The 24,343-nt window shown below is 34.3% G+C and overlaps 1 protein-coding gene and 1 long non-coding RNA gene across 15 annotated transcripts in view; one reads left to right on the top strand and one right to left on the bottom strand.

Annotated features, from left to right (window-relative positions):
* The window catches only part of LOC147871075 (uncharacterized), a 47,487-nt gene extending 23,417 nt beyond the window's left edge, over window positions 1-24,070 (bottom strand). For 8 of the 14 annotated variants that reach the window (XR_015532841.1, XR_015532848.1, XR_015532849.1 and 5 more), the window contains exons 1-11: window positions 23,824-24,067; window positions 23,468-23,615; window positions 23,263-23,386; window positions 21,994-22,172; window positions 18,964-19,123; window positions 18,379-18,698; window positions 16,851-16,981; window positions 15,116-15,313; window positions 12,595-12,695; window positions 8,391-8,509; window positions 5,509-5,627 (exon numbers count right to left, since the gene is read on the bottom strand). Coding sequence is in view for 2 of the 14 variants with exons in the window: in XM_087341343.1 (XP_087197469.1) it covers window positions 5,509-5,627; window positions 8,391-8,509; window positions 12,595-12,695; window positions 15,116-15,313; window positions 16,851-16,864 (551 nt within the window). In the remaining 12 variants the exon portion in view is untranslated. Of the gene's footprint in view, window positions 1-5,508; window positions 5,628-8,390; window positions 8,510-12,594; window positions 12,696-15,115; window positions 15,314-16,850; window positions 16,982-18,378; window positions 18,699-18,963; window positions 19,124-21,993; window positions 22,759-23,262; window positions 23,387-23,467; window positions 23,616-23,823 lie in introns of those variants that run through there. The other 6 variants (XR_015532846.1, XR_015532847.1, XR_015532843.1 and 3 more) reach the window with 5 other exon arrangements.
* Window positions 5,586-6,688, top strand: LOC147871076 (uncharacterized). Its single transcript, XR_015532854.1, has 2 exons — window positions 5,586-5,664; window positions 6,212-6,688. It is a non-coding gene; the product is annotated as an uncharacterized LOC147871076 (long non-coding RNA).
* Window positions 24,071-24,343: the final 273 nt, after the last annotated feature.

Here is a 24,343-nt window from a genome sequence, read left to right as displayed (position 1 = left end):
TACAAAATTACAATCTATATTAAGATATTCACTAATTACTGTTATTATACACACTGAAACAAAATTAAAATTTCTGTTTTAAAGTCATTTTTTTAACAGGGACCAAAACTAGAATAATAAAACAAATCTCAGCTCATCTGAGACCTCCTTTCTTAACATTTTATTTATTATATATTAAATCTTGTCCGTCTAATCACAATAAATTCTTATTAAATATTAAAATATTTAAAATATATCAAATGATGTTCTTTATCGAAATATTCGATTTACATTAGACCATCATTTTTTCACGACATGTTTCAGTTCCTAAAAGAACAGTCTTCAGGTGAATATAATTATATAAAGATTCAAATTAATAATAACTTAAATACAATTTCTATATATTATTTTAGCGTACATTTTTATCAGACATCGTTTGATATGTGATACAAATGTACGCTAAAATAAAAATCTGATATAAATGTACGCTAAAATAATATATAGAAATTGTATTTAAGTTATTATTAATTTGAATCTTTATATAATTATATTCACCTGAAGATAGTTCCTTTAGGAACTGAAACATGTCGTGGAAAAAATGATGGTCTAATGTAAATCGAATATTTCGATAAAGAACATCATTTGATATATTTTGAATGTTAATTATTGTAATATTTTAATATTTAATAAGAATTTATTGTGATTAGACGGGACAAGTTTTAAAATATAAATTTATATTTAAATTACACATACAAATGATGTACAGTTACCAAGATAATGAACAGAATGAAAAACATTTAGTTACATAAATTTTATTTTTCAACTGAAATTGAATTAATCATATCAGATATCAGTTTTGCTGACATACATTTATGTCAGATATTTAATTAAATGGATATATAAAAGTCACATGCACGAGTATATAACGATACGCACATAAAATGATAATTTTAATTAAACTTTATAGCCCGGAATAGATTCTAATATTCTCCGTCAAATCTTTACTACCTCTTTGTTTAGTAACCTCGCTGCATGCGTTAGAGTACGACATTGACTGGACACTGTAGCGCGGTGCTTCATGGTTAATAAATCCTGCATTTCAATTTCAGCCCCGAATTTCAAAATATTAAAGACAGATGACTGCCTCCTCCCACGTCGTACGTAATTCACAATAACCACACCATTTACGCTACGAAACAAATAACTGAGAAGACACTTTTTACCGTAACATTATAGAAACAAGGCAGTACAGAACCTCATGACTTACGCGGATTAGTTAGGGCACGTACCGAATGTGATATCCACGATTAATATCAATGCAAAGAGCAAAACATTGTTATAGACATACAATTGATTTTCCTAAAAATATTCTTCATATTAAAATCCACTGTGCCAGTCATTTACCATCAGCTGGCTGAATTTTCTTGCTAAAACTTTGTGTAACCCTGGAACTGGGACATTTAAGGCTATTAGAAACCAATGTCTGCCGCTGTGAAAGAGAACTGTTTCGCTGTGTAGTCGAATCCTCTCGTTAGATACTATATAATCTTAGCTATTGAAAATATTAATAATTTGTAGGTACAAGTATCTTTTATACGATTATTAAGTACCTTTGAGAAAAATTTAATGTCTCTAGTGGACGTTTTGAAGCTGTGTCCAGGTACTGAATAAGTTTCTACAGAAGCAGCAGCCTGCTCTGGATTCAGTTCCACCACCAACGGATTGGCCTCAACAGAAGAATCATTTGAGATATTAACGTCATATAATTTTTTTTACAAGATATAAACAGAATTTAAGAATTTATTTTTAAAAAACGACGACGACTGTTTGTGTAATATCATATTCGTTTCGAGGAACGAAATAACTCGAAGTCTCTCTTACTATTACAGTTTAAATGATTAAGAAAAGTCCTCACGAAACGCTGTTTTCTTTCGGACAACATTTCAATGTGAGATTGAAAAAAAAGTATTTCCAATTTGATATCTGAGATTTTGGATGTCATAAGAATATGGAACGCGATCTTCTGGATTACATTACAGCGCAGTCTACGTTAGGTTACCAATGTTCAGAGATAGAAGGCAATCGTCGTGCTAACGTAGCTTTATTACATTTATTGAAATGAATTTATCAATAACGTCGTAAACATTTTTCTATGCATTGCCAACAAAACAGCGCATGACAATTTTCATGTGTTTTTAGGATTTATGTGGTGGTACACTGGTAAAGAGAATTACTGTGGAATGACATTTCTTCCGACACGTTGTGCCACGTTCCACCCAAAGGAGACTGAGTGGTGTTGGCGATTTATAAACCTTAGTGACATTCTTATTTTCTCGGACCCTTATAAATGATTGGTGACTAGAAACAGAAATTTTAAAGAAAAAGGAAAACAGACAGGGAATTTCTTTATTAGTTCAGAAAACTGTTAGCTTCTCAAGAAGCCCTTTGCTCCGTAGCAGTGAGACGTGCGTCATCTTCGCAAGTGGATAATTACATGAAAGTTTCTGTTACGAAAGTAACTTGCTGGTAATGGAGCATCAAGATGATAAACTCCACGTCCATAAGTCACCTTCTAATTCAGTTATTTTTAATAGTTTCACGCACGTTATACAAAAATATTAATTTTCGACAAAAATATTCCTCTTATATACACAAAAAATACTTGGGAGAGGTTAATTTCAGTCTCACACAATAATTCTAAGTAATAAATACCTAATTCTATGCAAGCCTGAAAGTAAGGTGGAGAAAGGTGGTAATATTCCAGATTAAGTTCAGTGAATTACTTACGTATGTAACTTACAGCCTTGGTACTTCAGAAATTCCTGTGAACGCTCTGTCCTTTTCCTTCTCCTTGTCAGTCAGTAAATCATACGGCCCCTCCTATTATTATTATTCAGTGTTCTGTCTTACGACTGGTCCATTGCTCCGCCCAAAAAGAGCTCTCCAGTTTTCCCTATTCTCAGCTTCTCGTTTAAATTCCTGGAACTTCATCTCCTGTACGGCAGCAAAATTATTTATTTAGTTCATGCATTCATTTCATTAGGATTTAAAAGCTGAGACTAGATATAATAAAAAATGATATATTTTTTCTGTCCGTGTAGCAAATGAATATCTTGAATTTAGGTTTATTCTACGGTGATAAATATATTTGCAGAACAGGTTGAACAAAGATCTTGAATCTCTCGCATAATGCCTAAAATTTTATTTAAAGTCTTTTATTTCGAGACTTGTCGGAACAAAAGTTTCAAGGCTAATTTACACTAGTGGCTTTACGTGCAAGTTGCATCCTCAAAATTATAATTTGGATAGTAATTTTGAAAATAGAGTCACAGTGCATTCCTGTTGGATATTTCTGATTCTCAGTTTATTTCTCAGCTGTAAAGGTTATGGGATAATGAGTACCTATAACGAGTTGAGGAGGAGGAGGATATGGAAGAAAGCGAATGTGGCCGATTTTAAGGCAACTGTCACAGGATTCAACTGGAAGGATTACGGAACTTCAAGAAAATATAAATACGTAAGAACAGTCTGACCTCAGGCAATTAAACCCAGAAGTACCAAATACTTAACAGTATTTGATTCATGATTTACGGAGTAAGATATTAAATATATAACATTTAATACTGCGACAGTTAGTAAATAAAACAGTTATAGTAAGAGACAACTACAGTTCTAAGTTTGAAAAAAAAGTTAATGAAATACTAAGATTTCCATGTATCTGTGTCAATTCAGAAAAAATAATATCAAGTTATGGTAGGCGACATACAGAAAAATTACATTCTTTTATGTCCAAGAAGAACAAATTTTTAATAAAAATAATGAAATGAGATGATAATGTTGCGTCATATTGTGTTGAGATATATACTTGTTCAATTTTATCAGTCTAAACACAATAAAATATTATTATTAAATATTAAAATATTATTACAATTAACATTTAAATATTTAAAATATATTAAAATGATGCTCTCAATCTAAATCGAGCATTTCGATGGAGAGCATCATTTTAATATATTTTAAATATTTAAATGTTAATTGTAATAATATTTTAATATTTAATAATAATATTTTATTGTGTTTAGACTGATAAAATTGAACAAGTAAAAATAAGGAACTCAAGTTTATCAATGTTTCAAGCCACTACTTTACTGTCCACATCTTTCTCCGACACACTGGTATCTCAAATTATTACATCTTCGTAAACCGCCTGTGAGTACGATGGCTATTGGTGGTCGGGAGTTTAAATTCATGAAGCCTCGTGGACCAAATTCAAATTTATTCTGGCATCACAGAAAAGAATTCTGCTGCACTGAGGATAACAATATCCAGGCAGATAAGACGTAAAATATTACCAAGCTTATTATCCCAGATTGAGAAGAAACATAGGAGTAATATTCCTATTAATCAGATATTAACAAACCTTAAATGGAACCTAACGAGGTGAATATATATTTAGAGACAGAATTATTTCACAGTAGAGTAAGAGTGTGATGATGAATCGTAAGTATATTGTTTACCATATGCGTGCAAGCTGTCAACCTTCATTATTTTCCCATCAGACTGCGCCCTGTCTTCCGTTGTTTTCTTAATTAAATTTTTGAGATGATAAACTTGCGTCATATTGTGATAAATATATATTTGTTTAAATCTTGTCCGTCTAATAACAATAAATTCTTATGAAATATTAAAATATTACAATAATTAACATTGAAGAATGATGGTCTAATGTAAATCGAATATTTCAATAAAGAACATCATTTGATATATTTTAAATATTTTAAATGTTAATTATTGTAATATATTAATATTTAATAAGAATTTATTGTGATTAGACGGACAAGATTTAAAATATATATTTATTATATCACAATATGACGCAACTTTACCATCTCATTTTATTTATTGTTATGGTTTGATGCTAACAAAATTGAAGAAAGTGTTTTCAATTTATTGATCTGTCGTGATAAGATTACAATACAAAATATTTTATTCTCTTGTAAAATGCGGTCATTAAAATGGTCTGACTTAAATGGAAACTGATATGGCACAACAATTTATTACGAAATCATGAAACGTCAAACTCGATAAAACTTTGTTCGTCCATTATCGAGCTATTTCATGTGGAAGGAATAACGCACGGCTTAGACGCACATAACACCACATAATTTGCCAAGAAAGATTAAAAGAAACCCCATGAACCTGGTCTCTAGGCTCAGATTTGAATGTAGGATCTCCCAAACATGAAGCAGGAATCATACTTGGCTGTGATACTTAATAATTCCTTGTTACGTCATCTCTCTCAGGTTTACATAATCCCCTCAGAACTTCATTTTTGGTATGTTCTTCCTTCACTGATATAAAGCAACAGTTAAGTAATGTGTAGGTAAAATATTTTAAGTACCAGTAGAGTTGACCGCACGTAAAGTTAATAAATGAAGGTGCCGAAAGCTCGTAAGACCTTAAATGCTCGTCAGTCAAACTCTTTGCATACCTGAACCTCAACTAATTTTCTCGAAACACCTTATTTACCTGGCCACCATTTCTTTCTCCTTCAAAGATGTGGCCCCTACGTTGCTGGCAGCAGTTGCCGCAGAGACGAAGTAATTTCTGTGAGTGCCAAAATATTTTTCCATCGATGGGAGCACTACCTGTAAAAGAAGATGAACAATTTATATTTATGAGATGGTAAAGTTGCGTCATATCGTGATATAATAAATATATATTTTAAATATTCTTATTAAATATTAAAATATTTAAAATTTATCAAATGATGTTCTTTATCGAAATATTCGATTTACATTAGACCATCATTTTTTCCACGACATGTTTCAGTTTCTAAAAGAACTATCTTCAGGTGAATATAATTATATAAAGATTCAAATTAATAATAACTTAAATACAATTTCTATATATTATTTTAGCGTACATTTTTATCAGACATTTTTCTGTCCGTGTAGCACCTGAATATCTTGAATTTAGGTTTATTCTACGGTGATAAATATATTTGCAGAACAGGTTGAACAAAGATCTTGAATCTCTCGCATAACGCCTAAAATTGTATTTTAAAGTCTTTTATTTCGAGACTTGTCGGAACCAAAGTTTCAAGGCTAATTTACACTAGTGGCTTTACGTGCAAGTTGCATCCTCAAAATTATAATTTGGATAGTAATTTTGAAAACAGAGTCACAGTGCATTCCTGTTGGATATTTCTGATTCTCAGTTTATTTCTCAGCCGTACAGGTTATGGGATAATGAGTACCTATAACGAGTTGAGGAGGAGGAGGATATGGAAGAAAGCGAATGTGGCCGATTTTAAGGCAACTGTCACAGGATTCAACTGGAAGGACTACAGAACTCCAAGAAAATATAAATACGTAAGAACAGTCTGACCTCAGGCATTTAAACCCAGAATCTTCAAACACAAATATAAATAAAAGTACCAAATACTTAACAGTATTTGATTTATGATTTACGGAGTAAGATATTAAATATATAACATTTAATACTGCGACAGTTAGTAAATAAAACAGTTATAGTAAGAGACAACTACAGTTCTAAGTTTGAAAAAAAAGTTAATGAAATACTAAGATTTCCATGTATCTGTGTCAATTCAGAAAAAATAATATCAAGTTATGGTAGGCGACATACAGAAAAATTACATTCTTTTATGTCCAAGAAGAACAAATTTTTAATAAAAATAATGAAATGAGATGATAATGTTGCGTCATATTGTGTTGAGATATATACTTGTTCAATTTTATCAGTCTAAACACAATAAAATATTATTATTAAATATTAAAATATTATTACAATTAACATTTAAATATTTAAAATATATTAAAATGATGCTCTCAATCTAAATCGAGCATTTCGATGGAGAGCATCATTTTAATATATTTTAAATATTTAAATGTTAATTGTAATAATATTTTAATATTTAATAATAATATTTTATTGTGTTTAGACTGATAAAATTGAACAAGTAAAAATAAGGAACTCAAGTTTATCAATGTTTCAAGCCACTACTTTACTGTCCACATCTTTCTCCGACACACTGGTATCTCAAATTATTACATCTTCGTAAACCGCCTGTGAGTACGATGGCTATTGGTGGTCGGGAGTTTAAATTCATGAAGCCTCGTGGACCAAATTCAAATTTATTCTGGCATCACAGAAAAGATTTCTGCTGCACTGAGGATAACAATATCCAGGCAGATAAGACGTAAAATATTACCAAGCTTATTATCCCAGATTGAGAAGAAACATAGGAGTAATATTCCTATTAATCAGATATTAACAAACCTTAAATGGAACCTAACGAGGTGAATATATATTTAGAGACAGAATTATTTCACAGTAGAGTAAGAGTGTGATGATGAATCGTAAGTATATTGTTTACCATATGCGTGCAAGCTGTCAACCTTCATTATTTTCCCATCAGACTGCGCCCTGTCTTCCGTTGTTTTCTTAATTAAATTTTTGAGATGATAAACTTGCGTCATATTGTGATAAATATATATTTGTTTAAATCTTGTCCGTCTAATAACAATAAATTCTTATGAAATATTAAAATATTACAATAATTAACATTGAAAAATGATGGTCTAATGTAAATCAAATATTGCAATAAAGAACATCATTTGATATATTTTAAATATTTTAAATGTTAATTATTGTAATATATTAATATTTAATAAGAATTTATTGTGATTAGACGGACAAGATTTAAAATATATATTTATTATATCACAATATGACGCAACTTTACCATCTCATTTTATTTATTGTTATGGTTTGATGCTAACAAAATTGAAGAAAGTGTTTTCAATTTATTGATCTGTCGTGATAAGATTACAATACAAAATATTTTATTCTCTTGTAAAATGCGGTCATTAAAATGGTCTGACTTAAATGGAAACTGATATGGCACAACAATTTATTACGAAATCATGAAACGTCAAACTCGATAAAACTTCGTTCGTCCATTATCGAGCTATTTCATGTGGAAGGAATAACGCACGGCTTAGACGCACATAACACCACATAATTTGCCAAGAAAGATTAAAAGAAACCCCATGAACCTCGTCTCCAGGCTCAGATTTGAATGTAGGATCTCCCAAACATGAAGCAGGAATCATACTTGGCTGTGATACTTAATAATTCCTTGTTACGTCATCTCTCTCAGGTTTACATAATCCCCTCAGAACTTCATTTTTGGTATGTTCTTCCTTCACTGATATAAAGCAACAGTTAAGTAATGTGTAGGTAAAATATTTTAAGTACCAGTAGAGTTGACCGCACGTAAAGTTAATAAATGAAGGTGCCGAAAGCTTGTAAGACCTTAAATGCTCGTCAGTCAAACTCTTTGCATACCTGAACCTCAACTAATTTTCTCGAAACACCTTATTTACCTGGCCACCATTTCTTTCTCCTTCAAAGATGCGGCCCCTACGTTGCTGGCAGCAGTTGCCGCAGAGACGAAGTAATTTCTGTGAGTGCCAAAATATTTTTCCATCGATGGGAGCACTACCTGTAAAAGAAGATGAACAATTTATATTTATGAGATGGTAAAGTTGCGTCATATCGTGATATAATAAATATATATTTTAAATCTTCTTATTAAATATTAAAATATTTAAAATTTATCAAATGATGTTCTTTATCGAAATATTTGATTTACCATTTACCATCATTTTTTCCACGACATGTTTCAGTTCCTAAAAGAACTATCTTCAGGTGAATATAATTATATAAAGATTCAAATTAATAATAACTTAAATACAATTTCTATATATTATTTTAGCGTACATTTTTATCAGACATTTTTCTGTCCGTGTAGCACCTGAATATCTTGAATTTAGGTTTATTCTACGGTGATAAATATATTTGCAGAACAGGTTGAACAAAGATCTTGAATCTCTCGCATAACGCCTAAAATTGTATTTTAAAGTCTTTTATTTCGAGACTTGTCGGAACAAAAGTTTCAAGGCTAATTTACACTAGTGGCTTTACGTGCAAGTTGCATCCTCAAAATTATAATTTGGATAGTAATTTTGAAAACAGAGTCACAGTGCATTCCTGTTGGATATTTCTGATTCTCAGTTTATTTCTCAGCTGTACAGGTTATGGGATAATGAGTACCTATAACGAGTTGAGGAGGAGGAGGATATGGAAGAAAGCGAATGTGTCCGATTTTAAGGCAACTGTCACAGGATTCAACTGGAAGGACTACGGAACTTCAAGAAAATATAAATACGTAAGAACAGTCTGACCTCAGGCATTTAAACCCAGAATCTTCAAACACAAATATAGAATAAAAGTACCAAATACTTAACAGTATTTGATTTATGATTTACGGAAATTAGAGGGGAAATTAGAGGGTATAAAGTTGATATGGCTTCTAATTGCATGAGAGACATACCAAATTTAGTGATAACACAAAATGAATCTAAAATAATTGGTGGGATGTACACATGTGAACTAAAACCGTGTAATAATAACATAAGACCACCTTTCCTTACAAAAAAGAAAAGCATTCCAATGTTTCTAAATTCAAAAGACTATAAACTTAATTACGTATGCGTAACAGCTCAGTTTTAATTGGAATAAACTTAAATAGTTACTTGTAACGTTACGTAAGCCATCGCTATTGCAGAACGTGGCAAGAAAATTAGAACACAGAGGATTATGTTGTCACCTTTCAATAATTCTGTCATCGTCATCCACAATCATAACAGAAGCCTTGCGGACACTACTCTGATTGAAATCCTTGCTGAAGAAGTGATACTGCGTTGTTACCCAGCCCACGTACACATGAGTCGGGTCCTGTCCAGGGAAGATCCTTACACCACAGAAGTACTCGTTGATGAGTCGAATATCTCGTTGCCAATAGATTCCGCTCCTGAGACAGCTGGGACAGACATTACTTTTGGACTTCTGTCTGGGATGGTAGGTGGAATAATTCTCGAGTCCGTCCGAAAGCAATCTGTTTACTCGTTAATTCATTTATATTTATTACTGAAATAAAATTAGCAGAATATGAAGTAACGCACAACTGAATAAGAGGGCAGCTTAGCCCCCCAACTGCAGAATACCAAAAGAATTAGAGACAGTACATGAGAAATTTTATACACAGAGGAACAAAAGTCATATCAAAATTAAACACCGTCTGTAACAAGCCCTGAAGATGGATAAGGAAGCCAAAACATAACCTTTTATTAAATAGAAGTCGAATGGATATTTCATGTACCTCTTATTACAACCTTATTGTATAGAAGCTCACCTGCGAGACCCTCGCTCGTGGTGTCCGCACATGTAGTCTACTAGTGCGGCCCATGCCAACTGGTTTTCTCTCAGGACTGACATCTCCATCCATCCATCCATCTGGAGTTCTTCCCTTCTTCAGACGACCATTGCTTGAATCACGTTTACGAGAGAAGAATCTATGATAAAATTTATATTTTAAAATAATTCGACAGTTCCAATTACATGTCAATTCTACTTTCAGCTCTTATGTCCATGACTTTGTCCTTCCTATCGAAAAGCAACGACAAGATTCAGAAATATTGGTGGCCGAGAAATAGACATCCTGAACCGAATAAACTTGTCAATGTTGCTCTTGAAGTACCTGCTACATAGGTCACAGTCAAGACAGGTTATTCTACGAGATGTTCTAACTGTGAGATGTTGCAAAATGTGCGACAGAAAGCAGTAGACAGACACGGATCGAGGACGAGTCCGGCAGAGACATAGTGAGGCATTCGCCGAGGTTGGCATGCATCCCTTGGTGAGAGTTTTGAAAAAAAAATTCAAAATTTTTCGAAAAATCAAAAAACGATGGAAATTGTCTGAAAAGCTCACAACACCCAAAAATTTTGAAATTTTTGAAAGTGGAATTTTTCAAAATTTCTTGGTTTTGTGCGCTTTTTGGACAATTTCCAGCGTTTTTTGATTTTTTACATTTTTTTTCAAAATTTTTCGAAAAATCAAAAATGTTTCAAGCCATTAAATTCCAGCCACTACTTTACTGTCCACATCTTTCTCCGACATACTGGTATCTCAAATTATTATATCTTCGTAAACCGCCTGTGAGTACGATGGCTATTGGTGGTCGGGAGTTTAAATTCATGAAGCCTCGTGGGCAAAATTCAAATTTATTCTGGCATCACAGAAAAGATTTCTGCTGCACTGAGGATAACAATATCCAGGCAGATAAGACGTAAAATATTACCAAGCTTATTATCCCAGATTGAGAAGAAACATAGGAGTAATATTCCTATTAATCAGATATTAACAAACCTTAAATGGAACCTTACGAGGTGAATATATATTTAGAGACAGAATTATTTCACAGTAGAGTAAGAGTGTGATGATGAATCGTAAGTATATTGTTTACCATATGCGTGCAAGCTGTCAACCTTCATTATTTTCCCATCAGACTGCGCCCTGTCTTCCGTTGTTTTCTTAATTAAATTTTTGAGATGATAAACTTGCGTCATATTGTGATAAATATATATTTGTTTAAATCTCGTCCGTCTAATCACAATTTAAAATTTAAACACGGCAATACTTCCAGATAGTTGGAACTCTCAATTCTGGCTGATACAAAAACATTCACCCACACAAAAAGTCATATTAAACACGACGTACATATATAGAACAACTTCGAATATGTTATTAAAATGGAATCTGGAAGAGAACATCATTGATATATGATAAACATCTGACTAAAATACAATAATATATAAAAAAAGTTGCATTTTTAGAAATTATGTTCAAGTTTATATAATTTTAATTTTATACACCTGAAGATAATTCATCTAAGAACTGAAACACGTCGTGAGAAAAAAATGATGTTCTAGTGTAAATCGAATGTTTCGATAGAGAACATCATATGGTATTTTAAATATTTTAAATTTTAAATTGCGATTAGACGGACAAGATTTAAACAAATATAATTAAATTTTGTCAAAATTCTTACAAGAAATCCATCCAGATAAATTCTGGCCTAGTGTACCACTGAAATAGGTTTCTTTTATTTATTTAAGACCATATTAAACACTCCAATGTGATAAGAGTTCATTTCAGATATCAAATCATCATGGAAAATGTGGGCATTTCTGTATCGTGAATTGACAGGAAAAGATCAAAAGTTATTCATACAGCTAACTCAGTCTAGAAATAACTTCACAGACCCTGCGTCGAGGCACGAACAGTCAGGTCGTACAACACGACTACAAAACTGAGGGTTCGGGGCTAAAGAAACCTGAAATAACTGAAAATAAATGTAAAGTAGTTACGTATATAAAGACAGATTTTTACAAAAACTCTACGTTCAGGTAAATGGGTTCATTCTCAAGAACAGAGCTTTCATTTGACATTCTAAGCTTAAAAATGCAATAAATACACTGTATTTTGTAACAAGGATCACTTTATATACACGCGCGTAGACCACGGGAATTTAGATGTCGTACCTAAAACATTAATGGTTTAGTTGTATGCTAGTGGCCAGCTCGAACGCACATAAGCCATAATGCAAGGCCAAGAAAGGTTAATATTTAAATGCTCTCTCTTCCCAGCTTTTATCTCAAATTATTATACACATACAAAAATTACCTTTCTGAAACGATTCATCCCAAGTCCCTGGATCAATCGTGATCAGCGACTTAACAACATCCTCAACCAGCAACGAACGGTCCACCAGTTTCAGCGAGGGCCTGAAATAACATCGAACATTTTCATCAGTACACGCACGGCTCTTTATAAAGAATAAATCGAACCAGACCATTCAACAAATGCCCAAGTTTATACAATTTATACGCAGTAGTCTCTTGTAACTGGTCCCACAAAAACTATCCTTAATCGCCCTGATGACGGAGGCAGTATGACCTCCGAAACGTTGGTTAACATCGACCAGACTACACGGCGCAACAACCCAGAAGACAGAAATCTTTATCTTTAATTGAATTTATTGAATACGTAAATATTCGACTTAGAAGCAATCTGATTGGCCATATGATACAAACATATCATTTATTAAAATTTTTATCATTAATATAAAAATGGGACCCTGTGGAACCAAGGGATCACTGTACTTGTATTCAAACATGCAGTTTAAGAAATATTTTATCCAATTTGTTGCTTTAATCCAAACAGGATTCAACTGTAACTGCGAGAATAAGAACCAATCACATCACAGACTTCAATAAATTCGAATCCCAATATCAAAAAAAATGTAATCCTGATTCAGCATTATAAAGTTTTTACGTGCACGTGTGTGTACGTATTTTCTCTTTTTTCACAGAGTACAACAAGTTTAACAACATTTTATTAGCAAAACAGAATTCTAATAATATTTTCTATTCTTCTTACAATAATTTAAAAATGTACGTCTGTCATATTCATCTGTGGTCTTAACTGATTCTGTTTTTAGGCAGCGCAGATTATGGTCCATTGCAGGATCTTCATATAATTCCTTTAACTCTGGACCCAACGGGACGATATATTCATTTTTACAAACCTCCCCGAAAGACAAAATCATTACTTGAGGTGATTACCTAAAACTCAAAATTTAATTAACATATACTACAGTAACTTATGAATATACAATCAAATTAGGCCAAACAGATGAACACAAAATTTTTAAGACTCGACACTGACAAAATAAGAATCGTATGGAAAAACACAAGACTAGTAAAAGATTAGCAAAGTTATGTTTTATAATTATGCGCTGTGCTGCTTCCAATTCCTATTTGCACACTTAACACAACGAAATGTCTACAAAGTCAAACTACAGAAGTAAGATTCTACTGCTGTGGGGTCTGTGAATTCTCTTCCATCTTGTGTTCGGATTTCTCGTCGTAAATATCTGAAGAAGATTTGTAGGTCTGAAGTACGTAAAAATACGTAAGGAGGATAAAGCACCATGTCAGAACTGATATAAAATTTACAGATGAGAATTAAAATTCATTTTAATTACAGCAGAATGGGATTCAATGAATTTAAGACAAGCACGCAAAAAACATTACGCAACACTTAAAAATGGATAATCTGAATAACGACGAGAAGAATCTGTTTACGTAAACTATTATAAAATACAGTTTAAAATTATAAATTTAATTATGGCACTAATATCGTATAAGTATTAGGATGAGCAAAGCAGCAAGAACTACTCGCATCGCCGTAGCATGTGATTCCAAGTGAAGCAGATCATAGAAACCCTGTCGCAAGGGCCCTGACATATAATAGTTGTTTCTGGTCCACATGGAGACAGAGGGCGTGAGCTGCACGATAATTGGGCTGGTAGCGGAGCGCGGCGTACAAAGTGAGAATGTGGGCGTGAGAACCGTAAGACAAAAGCCTCTTAGGAAATTCTATTATATTCCAGTGGTATTAATCAGCCGAGGCAAATATTTCGGAAACGCGTACACTACAATATTTATACTCAGATTCTCTACATACGAAACTGTAATCCTGTCACCTTTGAAATGAAACTGCAATGAGCTCTCTAGCCAAATAAGACTCTTATTTGCTACAGATTTCTGGGTTACGCTGGGCGAACTATTACGTTTTTCCTCGAGGTACAGGTTATAATTTGAAAGGCGATCATCCCATAATCAATTATGCTGCAAGGGGCTTTAGTATTTCATCCATTCTGTTAACCTGCCAGAATATCATCTCCAGTGCGTAAGTTCCTTCAACCGCAGTAACAGGCTCTAAAATTAATGACACCAGATTCACTTACTAAATTGTGGGTTGTGAAAGATAAAGCAGTCTTTTTTTTTAAATTCGACGTCTTTCAGATTGTCATTTCTTGAGAGACAAATTTAGAAAATGTTTTCTTTGGGGTATTTTCAAACTATTAGACTAAACATTTTGTAAAACTAAAAGTAAAGCTAAACTGCTACGGGCCACGTAGGTGCTTGGGGGGGAGAGGAGGTGTAGCTCCCACTCGTTCTCAACTCAGGCACTAGACGGAGGCAAGTAGTCAGTGTCACGACCTGGCCGCGCCTTACTCCTGGGGAAAGGACCCCTGGTACCCATTATCTGTCATAGTATCGAATGTGAACAGAAAGGAAGATCGTGTGTGTCCTGCATCATGAATATTTATCGTCCGTCACGAGGTGTTCACATTTACCTCAGCATTCGTTCCGTCTCAATTAATTCCAAAATATCGATGCGTCTGTCTTCTTCTGGAATGTGAAGTGCCGACACGGACACAGCGTCTTCACACAGCGTACTCCAACCACGAATGTCTGACAGCTTCGGGGCGTGCACTTGCAGAGATTGATTGGGTACTCGTGCCCACTGATGAGGTTTTAAGTCTTGGTGGAAACTTAAAAAAAGAGAGAAACAATGATTTATTAAAAATAAGCATGTGGTCACAAAAGTTCTGGCCGACGGACACATGTTCTGAAGGAACTGTATAAAAATAAGACCTGAAAGTGACTGATTACATTCATTATTTTGCTTTGGTAAATAATAATGTTTTGCAGACTTTTATGTCAGAATATAGAAAATTAAAATAATTTAACGCATTTAGCCAGGTTTAAAAAAATATTGGATGACGTATCTGTTAAATATCACATTTGTAGTTACAGAAAATCCTGTCCATCTCCTCAGTATGTATTAAAGTAACAACACACAAAACATATAATAATAATGAAGGAATCTGAAAAATGCCCTACAATCTAGATTATATAAATAAATTATGCAAATGTTAGTGCAAAATTCTGTACTTGGTTTTGTTCTGTAACTAAATTTCTGTCTACATCTCTTTACAGTGCCGACTCATTTTATGCAGCATATCACTTGAAATAGAAGACTAATCGAAAACCTGTACATGCAGCAAAAAGTCAAAGTGAGACTGGACTCAGGAGACACCAACAGCATTGAGATAGGTAGAGGTGTAAGACAGGGATGCTGCTTTTTAACCTGTACGGGGAATGACTTGCCAAGGAAGCTCTGGAGGAAACAGGAGACTTCAAAATTGGAGGAAGAGTGATAAAGACTGTAAAGTATACAGACGAATTAGTAGTATTGGCAAAGGAAGAGGAGGAATTACAGAACATGATGGACAAGTTAGTGGAGACAGGTAGAGAGTATGGAATGGAAATCAACATTGAAAAATCAAAGGTAATGAGGATAGCACCGAGAGCAGAACCATTGAACGTTGTAATTGGAAACCAACAGATGGAGAATGTGGAGCATTTCAAGTACTTCGGAAGCATAGTCACGACGGACGCCCTATGCACCAAGGAAGTAAAAGCAAGGATAGCCATGGCCAAGGCAGCTTTCGTCAAGAAGAGGATACTTCTCACTAGCAAGTTGGGCTTGGAGATGAAGAAGAAACTAGTGAAGTGTTACGTATGGAGCAGAGACTTGGACACTCAGGAAGAAGGAACAGAAATACCTGGAGAGTTTTGAAATGTGGTGTTGGAGAAGAATAGAGAAGATCAGGTGGACGGATCGAGTGACCAACGAAGAAGTATTGAGGAGAGTCAACGAGCAAAGAAACATTCTGCAGGCGATTACACGAAGGAAAGCTAACTGGCTGGGACATATTATGAGAAGGAATGGGTTACTGAGTGACATCATCGAAGGCCAGGTTGAAGGAAAGCGAGGGCTGGGAAGAAGACTGATACAGCCAACCGACGACCTTAAACAAGGAAAGAAGATGACGTTCCAGGAATTAAAGCGAGAAGCCGAGAATAGGGACAACTGGAGAGCTCTGTTTGGGCAGAGCAATGGACCTGTCGTAAGACAGAACACTGAATAATAATAATAATCACTTGAAATTGGTAATGTGACTTAAAACTTGATACCTCTTAAAAGCAACTAGTGTATATAGACCTAACCTAACCTAACCTAACCTGTGGTATAACATGCCTCTCAGAGTTCTGAAGCAGTGCAGCTGAAAGTGGCAGGGTGGTTGATGTCCTACCCAACTCTATCTGCAACACTTCCTTGCTCGTTGCTGCCACAAAGATGTTTCAGGTACCATCTATCAAAACAACGTAGGAGAAGAGAAGTTTACACAGTACGTTCACATTTCCCACTAAACACATCAATAAATTCACAATATCTTTCAGAATATGAATCTAATAATAGCATAACATACGCGTAACATTCCTTCCAATTATAAGAATTCTTGTGAACAATATCTTGAGAAACGTTCGAAGTTACAAAGTACAATTTCCTGATCAATGCGTATTTTACTTCAGCGTCCTGTATGGGTTTTTAAGAGACGTACCCTGTTTTATCAAAACACATGCACATCATAGCATAACACTGTCGGTTTTAAATTGGTCCAGTTGGAGATACACAGATTTATTAAATATTTCAATTTCCCTCAAAAAAACATAATTTATTTCTGCTGCAATCTTGGCAACCTCACCGGGACACCATTTTGTTTGTGGACGTCTCACCCCAAACCGCATAATAAGGGAGAAAAATACTGTAAAGGGACCAACATTTTATAATTTTTATACTACGCTAGAAAACACTACACGTCGGAACATTAAAGAAGTATCATACGCCAAACAATTTCATTACCAAGAGAAATAAAATCCTTCTTTCTCTACATAAAGCTAGATTTTGATAATTTCAGATTAGATTATGAGAATGAGCAATTTCCAATCATAATTTTAAAAATACTTATACTTTGCCCAAATTTTCTTAAAATAAACTCTACTGAAATAATAAATGTCCTTATTCGTTATAGAAATGAAGGGAAATCGTAAGCGTGAAACTGTAATACGTCAAGGATCTATTTTGTTGTTATTAATCGTTAAAAACAAACTTTCTGTTAATACTGTCACATTCCCTGTGATGCCCCTTTGCCTGATGAATCATGAGTCACTTCATCGTAGAGTTCGTCAGCACGGACCACGTAGCAACTCTGACGATCGATGCTATCGTAACAAAACTTAATAGTTTGCTTTCAAATTTCATAATTTCAAAGCTAAAAAGTATTAATACCAGTGAACAACGAGGAGGAGTCTTGTGAACGAGGTAACGAATCCCACCTCATACGTTTGTAACGCAGCCAAGATGGCATTACTGGTTGTGGGGAAATTAGAGGGTATAAAGTTGGTATGGCTTCTAATTGCATGAGAGACATACCAAATTTCGTGATAACACAAAATGAATCTAAAATAATTGGTGGGATGTACACATGTGAACTAAAACCGTGTAATAATAACATAAGACCACCTTTCCTTACAAAAAAGAAAAGCATTCCAATGTTTCTAAATTCAAAAGACTATAAACTTAATTACGTATGCGTAACAGCTCAGTTTTAATTGGAATAAACTTAAATAGTTACTTGTAACGTTACGTAAGCCATCGCTATTGCAGAACGTGGCAAGAAAATTAGAACACAGAGGATTATGTTGTCACCTTTCAATAATTCTGTCATCGTCATCCACAATCATAACAGAAGCCTTGCGGACACTACTCTGATTGAAATCCTTGCTGAAGAAGTGATACTGCGTTGTTACCCAGCCCACGTACACATGAGTCGGGTCCTGTCCAGGGAAGATCCTTACACCACAGAAGTACTCGTTGATGAGTCGAATATCTCGTTGCCAATAGATTCCGCTCCTGAGACAGCTGGGACAGACATTACTTTTGGACTTCTGTCTGGGATGGTAGGTGGAATAATTCTCGAGTCCGTCCGAAAGCAATCTGTTTACTCGTTAATTCATTTATATTTATTACTGAAATAAAATTAGCAGAATATGAAGTAACGCACAACTGAATAAGAGGGCAGCTTAGCCCCCCAACTGCAGAATACCAAAAGAATTAGAGACAGTACATGAGAAATTTTATACACAGAGGAACAAAAGTCATATCAAAATTAAACACCGTCTGTAACAAGCCCTGAAGATGGATAAGGAAGCCAAAACATAACCTTTTATTAAATAGAAGTCGAATGGATATTTCATGTACCTCTTATTACAACCTTATTGTATAGAAGCTCACCTGCGAGACCCTCGCTCGTGGTGTCCGCACATGTAGTCTACTAGTGCGGCCCATGCCAACTGGTTTTCTCTCAGGACTGACATCTCCATCCACAGCTGGTTCGGGAGTTCCTCCCTTCTTCAGACGACCATTGCTTGAATCACGTTCACGAGAGAAGAATCTATGATAAAATTTATATTTTAAAATAATTTGACAGTTCCAATTACATGCCAATTCTACTTTCAGCTCTTATTTCCATGACTTTGTCCTTCCTATCGAAAAGCAATGACAAGATTCAGAAATATTGGTGGACAAGAAATAGACATCCTGAACCGAATAAACTTGTCAATGTTGCTCTCGAAGTACCTGCTACATAGGTCACAGTCAAGACAGGTTATTCTACGAGATGTTCTAACTGTGAGATGTTGCAAAATGTGCGACAGAAAGCAGTAGAGAGACACGGATCGAGGACGAGTCCGGCAGAGACATAGTGAGGCATTCGCCGAGGTTGGCATGCATCCCTTGGTGAGAGTTCTGAAAAAAATTTCAAAATTTTCGAAAAATCAAGAAACGATGGTAATTGTCTGAAAAGCGCAAAAAACCCAAAATTTTTGAAAAAAATTTGAAAGTGGAATTTTTCAAAAAATTTTGGTTTTGTGCGTTTTTTGATTTTTTTAAAAAATTTAAAATTTTTAAAAATTTTCGAAAAATCAAAAAACGATGGAAATTGTCTGAAAAGCGCACAAAACCCAAAAATTTTGAAATTTTTGAAAAAATTTTGAAAGTGGAATTTTTCAAAAATTTTCGGTTTTGTGCGCTCTTTGGACAATTTCCAGCGTTTTTTGATTTTTCGAAAATTTTGAAGAAATTTCAATTTTTTTTTCAAATTTCACCCCACCTGATGCCATGCAGGACAGATCGCCGTCGGACTGTGTCTGATGTACTGTGACTCTAACAAACGCGGTCTGTGCCTCACACGGTCTCTATAAGCCGAGATGCTGGATGCAACACGTAAGGCAGAAACCGAGACGGGCATGGCAGGGCACAGGTGATAATTCACTGACTTCTCACCAGTGAAGCTCACGGTCATGCCCAGGGCAGCCTATATGGGATTTGTGGGGGACAAATTTGCATTCGGACTTGTTTTTCCCTGAGTTTTCCAGTTTTTACCTGCAAATATAATTTCACTGACGCTCCATTTTCATTCATGTATCATCTGGGGGTGGCCAATGGTCCAGTTAATAGCCACAGTCCCACAGAGAGACAGTCATGTCATTGTACAATATTCCCAGCTATCATATAAACAATGTTTAATGTGAACCAAATTATTTCTCTGAGAATATTTTAAGCATTCTCTTAATGTTTAATAGCACGTTTTAGTAACAATATAACATTTAATTATTGTGGGCTTCTAACACACTTTCATGCAAATTATGACAATGACTGCCATCTTCATTGCCATGAAAAACTCAAATCTCAGGCACAAATTATTATTATTCTCTATAAAATAAGCAATGTATTGTGTTGTAGGTATAGCATACTTGAAAACATGCATAATCTATGGCAGCAAAATTCACGTGTTCCATTAACGAATTACGTTGCTTTTGTGCACCCATTAGACCATACGTGTCAATGACATTCAGTACTAAAACATGTTTCAAATAAACAAAATATAATTACATAATTACTTTTCTAACAATTTAGGTCCCCTTTCTGGACAATGTAACTGCATGGATGCAGGGAGCATCGATAGTATTTTGGAAATTCTTAACATCTCCAACTCCAAACTAAAGCTTCTTCTTCAAGACGCTCGTTGATACAGCACAGCCTAGATTTCAGATTCTCATGGTATTAAAGATGTGGAATGCAGTCATCTGGTTATAAAATCATATAGCCTTACAGGGGTTCAGAGGAACATAGCACCTCCACCTTCTGAGCAGAAATGTGTATGAATTCCATCTTTAACAAGTGATATGCTCCCCTGGGACATTATTAATTACTTATAAGACTACACGGTGTCACAACCCAGAAGACTTACATTACAAGTACATCCAACAGTGGAAACCGGTCTGTTCAATTCAAACCGTAAGCAGTTACTTTGTCTTAAAGACGTTACATCACCACAAAAAAAGATCGGATTAAGAACGAACTGCCACGAGAGCTTGAACCCACTTCCCTACTTTCAAAACAGTCAAACCTCGTACACCGTTGTAAAACCCAGATGAAAAAGGACAAAACACATTTGTTTAACAAAGAACAGAAACCTATTATGGTAAATAAGTAACAATTTCGCATATGAAATATCACCAAAATTTGAACAGTTCTTATTAAGAGCCAAATAACAATAAAAGATTTGAAAAACAGGAATCAACAAAAGTAAATTCCTTCCAGCTGGTGAAGCTTTACTATCACAGCACATGGTTAAGTATGTTCTTTGATTACTGCAGCCTAATAATCTTGATTTCAATCACCAATGTCTCCCCACATTCTTCTCATGGTTAAGTCAGTGTACGTCAATTCTTGTAATCTAGTGATTTGCCTTAAACCAGCGTTACTTACACAAAGCAATAATATCAATGGTTAAATTTTTTTAAAATTCATCAGTCAAATACTATTAATTTATGTTGTGTGCAGTAACCACGTAAATAAAAACAAATTTTTAAAATAAATTCAATTAGTTACCAATATTTTTTATATAAAATGACCACATGAGTTCTCTTAACATCATAAAGCATATAAATTTAAATTTTCAATCTTTCGGCCTATGACCGTGCCATACTGGAAATATGTTTGATATTAAACGTGCGACAAAAGGCAGTTCCACATTCTTCAAATTAAAACATGTCTTTATGTGCTCGTACTGTTCTGAGACATCACATCATCAAAGTAATATAATATAATTTCATTTTGTGTTAAAACAAATACTTTTCAATCAGATAATATATGCAGTAAGTGTGAAATTCAGTCAACTTCCTTTGCAAAACCACATGTAATTTAACCATGTTTAATAACCAATTCTTAATTATTTTCAGAAGAACCACGAATACCTACCTCGTTCTAATGTACCATTCATTTGTGCATTTTCCAGTTTGTCGTATGTGACAGCGAGCCTCTCCTCGGACGTCTGGATGGTTTATGCTTCAGTTTGCTTGCAGAAGGTTCTGGTGATGCTCCATTCATTATAAGTTCATCTGCTTCAACAGCATCTTCTGAATAACCACGCTGGAGGCCTAATAGAAACAGACTTGAAGTAAGCCAAGACTCTCTTAACTACAGGGTTATTACACAAGACCATATGGCTAGTTCTGAAGCCACGAGTGCGTCATTAAACTCGTTACAAAGAAAGGAAGGTCTTATTAATGGACAAACAGATACCATAAATGGACAAGGCAAGTGCTGCAACCTGTAACTACTGACAAGTGTGAAGACAGTTTCTTATTCCCAGCACCAATGTTAGTTCATGTGTTGCAAATCACTTCTTGAATTGTATTTATAAAATGATTTAATTTATGACTTCTCAGCTCTATAAAGAAACAAGTGTTGATGAGATTTCACTCCTTGGTTTTCCTTCTTTGTCACTTTTCACACACTCAGTTCAATGTAATTTCTCTAGAACAGCATTTTCAGCCCAATGTGGCCATCATCAGGTTCAATTCCCTGCATTGGGGATCATATCCATCGATTAATGTGATTCGTAGTGTATAAATCACATTCTGTATCAGTTATTTCAAAAGGCAGTTTGATTATTAGTCATCAAAATACAACAGAAATGGTCACAGAAGATCTACTGTAAAATAACTTACGAGACATCGCTCTGTAGCTACAGAAATCAAAATAAGGTCATCGCCGACTCTCACTTTCTCACCCAAACTTGAAATTAGCTTATTATTAGTATTCATATGCTGACATAACACAATTTGATTCATCAAATGATCTACTAAATCATTACAGCATTTCCTTAGTCTTCATTTGAAACAATTAAGAATAACTCCAGCAGCTACTGTGACATGATATATAACCAAGTTTTATTATACAATAAAATCCTCTCGAACTATCCACAAGCGTGGAGATGACTAAAGGAAGAACAAGAAAATGTAACTGACTCCTAGGTTGCTTTTATGGTACAGGTATAACATTGTAAAAATGTTAAAATATTGAAAAGAACAGAACTGGCAAGACTGTATAATGTATATTTCTACTATGGTAAATACAACTATATTTCTCAATATTTTCCTTATGCTTCCATAATCAGGGCAATGAGTGATCATCAGTTATGGATCACAACACTTAAACATTTATTTAATTTATAAATTCTATTACCTTTATCATTCGTAACTGAACCCCTTCATCTGTTTGTGGGCCACCGAAACATACACATAAGATATTTTCCTGGAGTAGCTGAGACAGGAATATTTCCAGCTTAATGTCCATAAGCTATGAGTTTCTGAAATGAATAAGTTTGATTTACAAATGTATGTAGCATGAGAATAAAATCTGTACTTTGCAAAACACGCAAGTTACGTACCTGAAGACAATCTGCTCTGACATGCCAATTCAAATGGAAGAAAGTATTTCTCTGCTGTAATGATATTGGCTTCATCATTCTTTGGTAATGGCAAGGCAGATGATGGATTAGGGGCATCCTGACCTGCACCTTTCAGTTCGTTTCGTATCTACAATGTAAGGTTATGACAATTAATCAGGAAAATTAACCAAGATTAAGAGCTACTACAATTAATGAAAACTTGACATAAAGATATCAACTATTCAATTACATGCAATGCAAAACTACTTACAGTATAACCGCCACTTACTGTGTTCAATCAAAGTATTTTTAAATAAATTTTGTTAATATAATTCGAAACAGAACGAGCAACTTACCAAGCACGTTTCAACCGGGAGTGGTGCTACCACTTTATATCTTGGTCGCTGAGTATCGTCTCTAGAGCCCTCACAATAAACATTTCTTTGGTTTAAAAGTCCTTTGCATCGTTACCTAAAAGAATAACAATAACATTCTTCAAATGTAACGTACTAAATAATATGAATCACTTTACGACGACATTATTCTAATCAATAAAGACAGGCAGCCATTTTGAACGGAACTAATATCGTAGTGAAATTTGAAACTATTGTTCCTTAATTCGGCAACTATTCTCAATATCACACTGATAGAATTTAAGTTCTATAACATGTATGTTTTTCATAATGTGAAAACATATGTCTTAATAACACGCTTTATTATACGGTCAGATTGTCGATTTACTTTCATTACCAACATTCAAGCATGGAAGTTCCTTTTATTTTAACTAATGTTTCAATGCAACTCTTTCACAAACTAAACATTTTCTAGCAGTTATAGGCAAAGTGGAATATCTGAAATTCATATAACTCAATATGT

The sequence above is a fragment of the Zootermopsis nevadensis genome, unplaced genomic scaffold (genome assembly GCF_977971745.1).
Source record: "Zootermopsis nevadensis isolate Lab colony 2312 unplaced genomic scaffold, Znev_1.0 Znev_ptg000068l, whole genome shotgun sequence".
NCBI lineage: Eukaryota > Metazoa > Arthropoda > Insecta > Blattodea > Termopsidae > Zootermopsis > Zootermopsis nevadensis.
This window is presented reverse-complemented; position numbering and strand designations above follow the sequence as displayed.